The sequence below is a fragment of the Mesitornis unicolor genome, unplaced genomic scaffold, assembly GCF_000695765.1.
Source record: "Mesitornis unicolor isolate BGI_N332 unplaced genomic scaffold, ASM69576v1 scaffold13407, whole genome shotgun sequence".
In the NCBI taxonomy this organism is placed as follows: Eukaryota; Metazoa; Chordata; class Aves; order Mesitornithiformes; family Mesitornithidae; genus Mesitornis; species Mesitornis unicolor.
In genome coordinates this window covers 48,855-60,136 of record NW_010198463.1, presented here as the reverse complement: position 1 = coordinate 60,136, position 11,282 = coordinate 48,855, and the positions used below count along the sequence as shown (strand labels likewise).

The 11,282-nt window shown below is 37.6% G+C and overlaps 1 protein-coding gene across 1 annotated transcript in view; it reads left to right on the top strand.

Moving 5' to 3' along the window:
* The window catches only part of GUCY1B3 (guanylate cyclase 1, soluble, beta 3), a 36,042-nt gene that overhangs the window by 1,381 nt on the left and 23,379 nt on the right, over positions 1-11,282 (top strand). The window contains exons 2-3 of the mRNA XM_010189165.1: positions 9,538-9,638; positions 10,353-10,471. Coding sequence (XP_010187467.1) covers positions 10,379-10,471 — 93 coding nt within the window. The 5' untranslated portion in view covers positions 9,538-9,638; positions 10,353-10,378. The remainder of the gene's footprint in view (positions 1-9,537; positions 9,639-10,352; positions 10,472-11,282) is intronic.

Sequence of the window (11,282 nt, the reverse complement as noted above, 5' to 3'; positions counted from 1 at the left end):
TTTCAGCAGACATTCACTGCTCCAGTGATTCCTGGTAGTCTGTAAATTTTATTTTGCAAATGCAGTTCTATGGATTGCCTAGATGAGTCTTCAGTGTATGGCACACAATTTTGGGTCATAAGTTCAGTGAGCTATATAAGTCTATTTTTCTTACATAATTTGTCTAAACAGACTGATCTATTTTGAATTCTTATGGTTTGATACTGTTTTTATATGGCACATGAAAGTTAAGAGGTTTAGGTAAAAAAAGAGAGCAATATGTCATTTTCTATGAAAATTATAACAAAATATGTATAAAATACAATAAAGACTGTTCACTTTCCTGGCATGCCATCTCTTACCGACATGCTTTGAGTATTATGGTCCGCTTTTGTCCAGACCACCCACTGAACAGACTTTGTGTTTAGGACTAATCCATCTGAAAAGATAGGCAGTTTCATCTTCTAGTAGATGATCATGCTGCAGACTGTCTGAACCCAGTCAAAATTCCTGATGCATCCTACCTCTAAGATTTTACACACACCTAGTAGAATACTGAAGATAACTACAGCCTATGAGGAGTATTACTCATTTCACATTTTGGAGAAATGTAATAGAAAGATATGAAATATTTTGCTAAAAGTCAGCTGGGAAAGTTCAGGAAGCTGCGACATCCTGTTTCTGTCTTTCAGTGAAGAAATACTTCTGTCCTGTAGTAGCCCAGCAGCTATGCTCTGCTATTAACTCACAGAGAAGGTGGCTCACTGAAAGGAAACTGTACCACAACGCCACCCAAACTTAAGAATGGGACATGATCTGCAAGAAAGAGCCAATATATGTGCAACAGCTGCCATAGCTCCTTATGCAAAAGATGTTTGCAATGGGGTATTTAGCAGAATTTATCTTAAAAAGTTAGGCATCCTGGAGTTTAGAAACCAGCAAGCAAACCCCTGTATATCTCACTGGAGTACATTACAGCAGTTGTGCTGGTTTAGGGGATGGCACAGGGCCAACTGGTAGCCACTAAATGCTTGTGAGTTTGGGTACTTTTAGGGAACTTATAGAGGTGTTGTGGAAGACGTTTGATGTTTTACCTTATGTAGACAAATACAGACTTCTTGCAAACATTTTTTAAGAACTGTTAATGATTTAGGAAACAATGTGAAGATACAGACCAGTGTTGTGGCAGGCTGAGCTGAATCAGTTCAATCACTGATGTTTGAATTGGAGGAGTAGTTGTTGAAGTCAACAGTCTTTGGCTGTTTAAAAAACATTAGAGGAACTTCGCACTGTTAGTGTGGTTGAATTTGCAACAAATTAAGCATTTCTGTGAAGCAGAAAGGCCTCTGGGTTGTTCAGTACAAAATTTGGCAGCTAAGCTTTTTTTTTTCGTGTTGAGCTGATCCCATATTGCTGTTTTGTTCTCCCTGGAGTCACTGCAGAAAATGTGAATCAGCATTGCAGAGTGGTGGGTTGTGATTGCTGAGTGTTTCTTAAATGCCACTACTTAATATCGATAGAAGTGAAAAGGAAACATAGAACTGAATAAACTGAAGTAATGAAAACAGGTCATTCTTCAAAAAAAAGTACATTCAGAAAAGTTAAATACTGAATTGAAAGGGTATACTCCATCTGAATAATGAAAACTCTTGTTTTCTGGAGCTCCTTCAGTCAGAAGTGACATTGAATGAAGTTCTTAAATGTAGAACTTGGGAGATCAAATAGCTGAATTTGATGCTCTTATGAAAGTGGTTTAATTGTGTAATGAACAGGCATTAGTAGGGATGTCTTCTTGAATCAGCTCCAGGACACCATGTGGGAGCTAGGGCCATGTTGTCAGCAGGGAATATGTACATAGTCATTTATCCTGTGTTTCCCAACATTATCCCTCTGTGTGTGATTGAATGAATGCAGGGTTTTCCCACGGGCTCCTAAGTCTGAATTTAGACCAGGTTAAATGCTCAAACTGTGACATTTTCAAATATGTTGCCAAGAAGAGAAATGAGAACTCAAATATCATATTAAGAAATGCATTAAAATCCTGCATCACAAAACTGTAGAATAAATTAGTATTTTTCCCACACAGAGATACATGGAAGGTCTGGTTTTGGGAAACAAAACGGCACAGTTAGTCAACTGCCATCTTCACCTTTCTTCTGTTTCTATGGTAGAAGTCCCAGCAAAACCATGTGTAGCCTGATGAGCATGCAAAAACTAGAACAGAAGTTGAAAACTCTGTGTTTCTAACACAGCGTTAGGCTGGCATGTGCTGTCTTAAATGCCAAGACTCCAGGTCCGGGGAGCCTACTGAGTAGCACAAACTTTACATAGACCCCATGATCTGGAAGTGCACACAAAGGAATAGTGAATTGCTTGTCATATGAGGAAGGAAGTTTTTGTTGTGCTCCTTTGAAGGCCTTATTATCACCTACCAAGGCTCCAGGCTAGTTGACTCATTAGAATTTATTTTCTGTAACTCTTGTTACGGTTGAAATGGTGAAACACGAGGGTTGAGAAATTATCCTGGTGCACTGTAAGTGGAAGGCTTCTCTCCCCAGTTTCAAACTGAGTTCAACTGAAGAGGTAGAAAACCCTGTACAGTTTACAGTGAGGTAAGCTATGGGGCTATCACTTGGATTTAGAAAACTAAACACACACAGAATCTTCTGCCTCATATCCATAATAGTTAACATAGGCCAGAGTTCAGTTACTCGGTGTAAGCTCTTAGGAGGTGTTGGAATTCAGATAACTTGTAGGTCTGATGCTGCTGGCATGTGAACTCCATGAAAGCTGTGTTTTGAGCATAAGAAGTGCTGAGTACCTTGAAAAAAACAGGTCCACCAGTCTCAAACTTCTGCTGGGAGAGACAATAGATAATAATCAGCTTAGAATGTAAAGTTTTTGGAGAAACTGTATTGTATATGTAGGCACATATGCATATAAATATTTATGTGGATGTATATGTGTGTGTGTGCGCATTATGTCTACATAACCACAATGTGATCTGGACAATAAAAATACAACCTAAACAGGAGATAAGAATCAGAGAGCTGTACAAAATACGAGGTGTGGCACTTGAATTAGGAATCGTGTTGCTGAGGTGAGTGTACGCCTTCCAGTTATTTGGTATTTCTCAACGAGGGCCGATTAGCAAGAAAACCTTGGTGTCAAACACCTTTTAAACATCTAACTGTAGGTTTGGATGTGCATAGGACTTCAGGGTTTTTTTGATCCTGTTAATTCCTGTGGGTTTTCTCCTGTCAAGTTACTGGCTTTACCAATCCTTTGTTATGTACTTCTCTTCCCGGAGAAGAACTATTCACTAGAGTTTTATACTGGAAGCCCATTCTGATTTTGGGTCACATAGGAATCAGTTATAATGAATTGCAATCTGTGAAAAAACATGAAAATGGATTTTTTGCTGTGTCCTTAGCACCATGTGAGTTTACCCAGCAATGAAGACAGAGTGTTCTGTTCAATCAATCTCATAATAATTTTGAAAAAAACACAGATTACTTATAACTAGATGTCAGAAAGAGACTTTGGAAAGCCATTAGTGGTGAAAGGACAATAGATTATTTTTTTAAAATTCATATACCTCTTAATGTTAGTGAGTGTTTGTCCAGGAAGTGACGTTAATTAGGAAGATTTATTGTTGGTTTTAATTCCTTATTTCATAATATTCCAACATTCTAAGCAGTATTTTTTAAGTTTTCTTAAAACTGATGCTGAACAGATAGTTTTTCGTGAGTTTTGAGTTTAATATTCACAAGATTTGTAGGATCAGGACACAACGCTTCCTGCTCCTTCAGTTGCTCACAGAGGAAGGACCTGCTTGGAGGTCAGCAGTTTAAACAGTGTGAACGCCAGCTTCTTTAATTTGTCTGGGAAAGGCTTGGCTAAAAGGAAATAGTGACATGACTTGAGTGTTCTTGCAGTATCCCTCAGGTACTTTGCATTTTTCCCAGAAATGGGAAGTGCTTTTAGACCTGTCAGGATACCAGGTGTTATAAACATGTCACTCAGTCTTACAAGTTAAATGCTTAAAAGAATATTTTGTAAATACCATTGCTTTTAGTCCACTTATGTAAAAGGAAGCAAAAGAATACTAGCTTTATATTTTTAATAATATTTTTAGTATTTGGAGTAGTAGCAAAGAAGACGTACATTTGTTAACTGTATCTCCTAGGATTATCTTTTTTTGAAAACCTACATTAAACACTCTCATATCCAGCCTGTAAAACTGAGAAATAGCTTGGAGCTCTGAAGTCTATAAATACACCTATTTACTTTACCCAGAACGTCATTTTCCTGGACAGATTCCCATTTTTATTTAATCTTGTAACTTAATATAATTTATGTTTTTCCCAGCTGGGTTTTTTAAAATATCTCGGGACCATCCACAACACGTACAAGTCTATTTTCTTTTTTTCCTTTTGGGAGGAATGAGAACAGTGTTTCAATATTTTAAATAATCTTTAGGAAAGCGTCTTTGTGAAATACACAAAAAAAAGATGAGAAGCATTTTGAAAACACAAACCATCTGTGAAGTAATATAATGAGCAGTGAGTTTGCCTTTTTAACGTAAAAGACGATGATTCTGGTTTCACTGATACCATCTTTAGTTCTGCCACATGTAATTCTGTTTAACAGTGTTACTTTTGGAACGGAATTAAACTTAACGTGCTCCTATCAGCGAGAACAGAACCGTGCTGGGTTTCTAAGTGCAGTAGTGTTATTTTGTCATTAAGATTGTTTTGACTGGGCTCTTCAATTTAACGAGCCCTTTTTCCATCCTTGACACATCGGTTGAGCACAATGGTGGCAAAAGTCCCAGCAGAAACAATACCCATCGAGGAAGAAGTCCTAGAGGTGGGCTTGGAGCTGGCTGCTCTTGTGGGCTGATCACGGTGACACACCCAGGGCGGGAGTTTTGATAGGAAGAGATCCAGGTGTACTTTTGGGACACTATGATCTGTTAAAGTGACACCAACAGCTTCTAAATAATAATGTTGTATCACAGAAAAGCCTGTGCATCTTTACAAAGTAATTGTTCCGTGCAGTCTTGTACCATCTTTTTTTCCTGTTTGTGTCATTACATTTTCTCCATATTTACTGCATGTACAGGTCTGTAATGGAAAGGGTTCCTTTTTTGTAGTAATTCTGTTTTTATTTCCAGCTATGTAACTGACTACAGAGACAGGACAGCAAATGCTCCTTCACATGAATAAGAAAATCTCTGACAGCAGTAACCACCTTCTTGATTACGATTAAATTCCCTTTAAGTGCTGCAATCTGACTTCAAATCCACTTTGTGCAGAATGGGCTATATAAGTAAGACCAACCTGATGTGGTATCTTGTCCAACTGTGTTGTCTGTAAACCATCTAAAGATGGCAACAGAAATCCTTATTACATCAAGACAGAGAAAATCCTCTATGTGAAACAAAACTCTGTGCAGTCTGTGGTTTAAAGGTCTGCAGTACAAGGTCTGATTTTAAGAATGGTTTTTGTTTGAATTTTTGTCCACACTTAACATTTCATCCATCTCTGTGAATTATTAACATTACCTTTGAACATTAGTTTTGTGTTTTTGAATACTAAACTTGTTTCACAATGGGAAAGATTTTCAAAGGGTGCACTGTACACACGTAGTGTCACCTGTAAGGCTGTAACAGCAGCTTGGAGAGTGCTGGCATGACTGACTGATGCAGGAAAGGCCGCTTTGAGACTTGGTCTGGCTTTGATCAACTCAGTGGGAAATTTTCCACTGATTTCAATGATGTCAAGGTCAAATGTGTACGTGAAAAATGGCCTTTATAGAGCTGTGTTATTTTCCATGGTGCAACAGTGAAGGTTCTTTTTTCCTAAGTAAACTTCCTCACATTAACCTGGATAACATAAACATTCTGGAGAAAAACAAAGGCATTTTAGAAAAGTCTGGGCTGGAATCCTTGTTTCCCACAATTAGAATAGCTCTGTGTAATCATTCCAAATTAGTCTGGAGTAAATAAAAAGCGCTGCCAGGCTGTAGCAGTTAGGACAGGCATAACATAGGATGTAAGTTTTGAACCATGAAATATCACATCCCATGTGCTGACAACAGGAGCCTGTTTGGGCAAGAACATTAAACTCCTGGATTTTTTTAGAGTTTTGAATGTAAACTTACTGGGGAGCAAAGCACACCTTTCTTTTGTCTCTAGAAATGTAAATGAGACATTAGTTGTAAATTCTGTTCTATTTGACATTGAAGTTACTTTGAAAGAAAGGCGGTATAAAAGTTAAAAGATTGCTATTGTAGCGCTGCTGCTTCACTGAAGAATTAACCAGGGCTTGGGAATTTGCCAGAGCTTGTTGCTTTTGGCTCATTTCCAATCAAGCCCTTAAGAAAGCCACCAACATGTTATTGCTGTGTGATCAAACACCACAGTCTGCAGAAAACATTAGACCCATGCTAATTTACTCCCCTAATTTCATCTGGTCAAAAACTGGGAATAAAGATTGCAAAAAAACATTTCAAGGGAAATGCCACAGTTTTTCTTAAAGTTATGTATTGTGAAGTTTTGTATGAAATATGGTCAGCCAAATGTAAATTCTTTGCATCTAAGGATGCTGTGTTACATTGCAGTTCTAATCCCAGCTCATGAACCATCTGTCAGCCAGGAGAGGAAAGCTGTTCAGATGAGAACAGTTACAGCCTTCTCCGTTTTTAAAGTTCACATTCTCAGGTTTGTAGCCATACCTTGTTGTTCCACGCTGGCAGGTTTGTTTTCATACGTAATGCTCATAATAGTGGAGTTAAAAACAGCTCTGTCACGCTGTTGATGGACAGCAAAGTACAGCAGCTCCACAAAGCTGACAAAGTAGCCTCACTTTTACAGTTTTCACAAAACTATCATATATTTCTTCATCTCACCCTTGTAGAACCAGTTTCTTAGTGTAAATGCAGGCAGGTTTGATAGATCAGGTAGGGGTCAGGTAATTAGGTGAGAAAACTGCAGCCGTGAGGAAACAATTTAGGGATTGCCCATTCACCTGAATGAACATTTCGGTTACTTTGTCCTGTTTCCTGCACTGCTGGTGGTCACATCATAGTCAGCCTCTCGTACATTCTGTGTGCACAGCAACTTCTGTGATGAAGCAGACAGGGCAACTTATCTGGCAAAAAACTAACCTAGAGAAACAGATACCTAAATGACTTCTGTTTCAGCATCTAGCTGAATGATTGGGATGTACCAGCACAACAGGGCGTGGAGGTGTGGAGAAGGAATTGTCCTGGAAAGCGAATAAAAAAAGTTCTGGAATTTAATAATTTTCAAGCACAGGCTTGGCACAGGTTTAGGTCAGACATTGTCATGGGATTTGCTGTATTTGTAGGACTAGCAAAGAGCTTTTTTGTCCACATGGTTTCGAGTGAGGAGTGTAATCCCCTGCAGGAGCAAATATTTGATTTGACAAATTTTCTAGAAAAAATTTTCCCAAAATGAGATCGGTTTTTGTTGGATTACATTTTTTATGTATATTTTTTCTCTCTTTCTTCAAAACATAAAAATAACTAAAAGGCAGGACATTTTTTTTTGTTATGTTAGCCTGCAGTACAAGCACTGGATCCTTTTCCTGTGCTGCTGGAATGCCCAGTAAGACAGCTGATATTGAGGGAGAATTAAGCTTTAAAGCACTGAGTTTCACCACAGAAAGTTATATCCAAGGAATGCAGATGTCATTGCTAATGGAACTATTTAGTGTTTAACTTTATCAATACATTTATTTTAATGGGAAATATATCTTTAATGCTAAGGATGGCTGATCCAAAGCATCTAGAGAAAATTGTAGAAAACCAAAACAGCTAAATTGATTAAGTAGGCATTGAAATAACCAATGGTGATTTTAAGAAGTGGTGGCTCAGAGAAACTGCAGGCATTGAAAAACTTTGGCAAAGTAAGCTAAAGACAATTAAAATAAGAAAAAAAGGAAGTATGGCTTGGCACGGAGTAGGAAACAGGAAAAGTTCCAGTCACTGTAATTGGAAAGAAATGTAAGACATTTTGCAAGAGATACCAGCATCATGAAACTGGGTCAATTTTTAATAGAGAAAATTCTCACACACAAAAACCGTGTCTACTGGGTTGTGGCAGAATGCAGTATTTTTGAGGATATTCATTGCTTTTCCAGATGTGTGTTTTGTCCTTTATGGTTTGGCTGAGACCACAGTGACTAAAAGAAAGCACAGCGTGTATCAGAGATGTGGGAAAGTTTCTTCACCCTTTGCAAACTTCCCTCTAAACTGACTCTGACTTCCAGTTACACAGAATGTTATAAGTATCAAAGAATCAAGATGGTTTTCTTTTCTCATATTAATTTGAGTTCAGTTCTTAGTAAATGTAAACTCTACCTTCTTGTCTCTGATTGACTTCATATGCTTTAGGACAACATTTCCCACTGATCACTCCAGCTGTCTTCCTACTTGGGAAAAGCAGGAGCATCTGGCATGGGAGCTGTTGCCAGAGAAGAGGACCAGAAATACTATTTTGGAGTATGAAAAAATGAGTGTTTTAGGGGACTGTGTGTACACATACCATTTCTGCTTGCTTCTTTATAGATACACTGATTCTTCAAGTAATGACTAAATTTTTGTAATTGATTATTTTAAAAAGATAACACTTTATCTTTTTTTTTTGTCTTTGAGAACACCCCTGCAGCCAGTTTTGCTCTGCTTGCCAGTGTCCATTCTTTCATCCCTTTTGGGAAGTTCCCAAAGAGTTTAAGAAAACAAAAACAACATTAAGTTTATTAGTGTTTTTCATGCCATTGAGTAGAGAATTATGTTCCTTTTATGTAGAATTATATAGGATGTTTAGTCTCTCCTCCCCTATAGCCGGGTCATATTACTTTGGGAAAATAATTTAGCTTGTTTTTAGTTCATTATGCCCATTCATAGAGTGAGTATAAAGTGTGTGTGTCAAGTAGCAGTTACAAGACTTCATTATTTAATAAAAAAAAGGTACATATACGTTTGAGATATAAAACCAAGATTGTGTAATTTTTGGTCATCAGTAAGAATGTGATGAGAAAGATTAAAGGAAGATGATGAGGAAATAGAAAATAATAGGTTCCAGACTTCCATTGATAAGTGAAAGATTATCAAAGAGTGATGATTACAATTTGGAGAGTTAAATGACAAGTAATTTCATTTAGGTCAATACAATACTATCATTTGAGACTGGAATCAGGCCTTATCAGCAGTACCATTTGCCATCTAGCAGTTTTGAGATGAACAAGAGTATTTAATTCTCAGACCTTTCTCCCCTTCGGATAAGACAGAAAATATTTCTGCTTGTATGGCTGCATAATTCCACTACAGCTGACAATACTTGAATTGTTGTGCTTGAGATACGGAACAGATTTATTTCCAATTTTCTATCTTAAGTAACTTCTTAAAGGTAGAACCTGCTAACTTATTTTATTTAAAAGACTAATACCAAATGATATATAATTTTATGATTTATTGGTATGGTGCTTCTCCCTTAACCAAAAGGGTTTTATTGTATTTTCTTTTTAGGAAGGAGGCACAGCTGGATGAAGAAGGACAGTTTCTGGTCAGAATAATTTATGATGACTCCAAAACCTATGATCTGGTTGCAGCTGCAAGCAAGGTCCTTAGTAAGTAACACAAATGTCTTCTTTTCCCATTCATCACAAAAAAGATAACCCAGCTGCCAAAATCCAGAGAGAAACAGGATTTAGCACTGGGGAAGCGAAAACAAGGTATTGGTCAAAGAGAGGATGAAAAAAAATCTCAGAAGAAAGGATTTTTTTCCTTTGATTTATCTAAGATATTTGGGTCAAATCCATTTTCAGTCATTGCAGCTCTGGTTTGGAATTTAAAAGGTAGAATTATGCCCATCAGCTTGATTTTATCTGCAGACCCAAGTGCGGTGTGAATTTGTTCTGTATCGTAATTAACCCAGGAACCTGTAAGACTGTGATGACTGTAGTAATGTTGAATTGGAGCAGCTGATGTGGTTGCATGCTGTTGTAAACCAGAAGTAACTGCCCTGAGGCGAGCACTGCTAACAACCGAGTTCCTTTATTAGTAGTGATTTCTTATCTGTATCACAATCTAAAATGGTCTACATGTGTGAAATGTACAATGTGGCAAAGTCATAATGGTAATTAGTAAATCCTAATGAAATTCCTGTATTGAATACTCATTATTTGCCATGTGGAACCTGAATCTTCGTTTTTCTCATACCTGCGGGATCTGGGTAGAATTTAGGTACTGTCTTTCTTATTTATGAATATGAGACTAAAGTAGTAAGCAAAGTGCCTGAAATGCAATGTTTGGACTGAACCATGTTTTCCTGTTTTAACTAGATCTGAATGCTGGGGAAATTCTTCAGATGTTTGGGAAGATGTTTTTTGTGTTTTGTCAAGAATCTGGCTATGATACAATTCTCCGTGTCTTGGGCTCCAACGTCAGAGAGTTTTTGCAGGTAAGAATTTTGTGCTGCATTATTTCAGATACCAGACAGAAGTACGGTCTAGCCAGCAGATGGAGATTTGGAGATACAGGTTGTGCTGTATAATCTCCCAGTTGTTTGTTGAGGGGTGTCTGAAAACTTTCTTCCTTGGTATTTGTATTCTGTAAAGCTTTCCACTGCTCAGCAATTTTGGCATTGTTGTCCCTCTCAGTTAATACATTATTTAGTTACCGGATAGAGTAATAATTTTCCCATAGCACCTTTAACTGTTAAATTTTGTAAAACAAGAGTGAGAAGGGAGGTAAGCTGGGTTTGCAGAGGCATTCAGAAATCTGAAATTTCATTCGGAATTCCAAAGAAAAGTTTTGAACAGGAGTTTTGATATGTAACAGAAGTATGGAGTGCAACAGACATGAAAAAGCCCACCAGTTCAAATTGGCTGTGTGTGTTAAGTGAAAAGACTTCCCTTGTTTACACCAATAGAAAATGTGGTCTTCACGTTTGCAGCGTGTTTCTTCTCCTAAGTTCTCTTTGACTAATTATAGATCCTGGTTATTTCTGACTGTACATTATGTACAGAGCTAACTGTACATCATGCACAGCTTATCTCTAAGACATTATCCTTCATCCTTGAACTGAGGGTGGGACAGAGCAGCAGTCTTTAAGTCATTTTTTGTGCTTTCTTAACTGCAGAACAATGTGTTACTGCACTGTGAAACAAAACAAAATGAAAATGATTTTTCAACAGGATGGAAGAAATGTGGTGACTTCTCTAAGGTGTGATTTCTAAGTGTAGAAAAAATGGGCATCCCTTTTTTGTCAC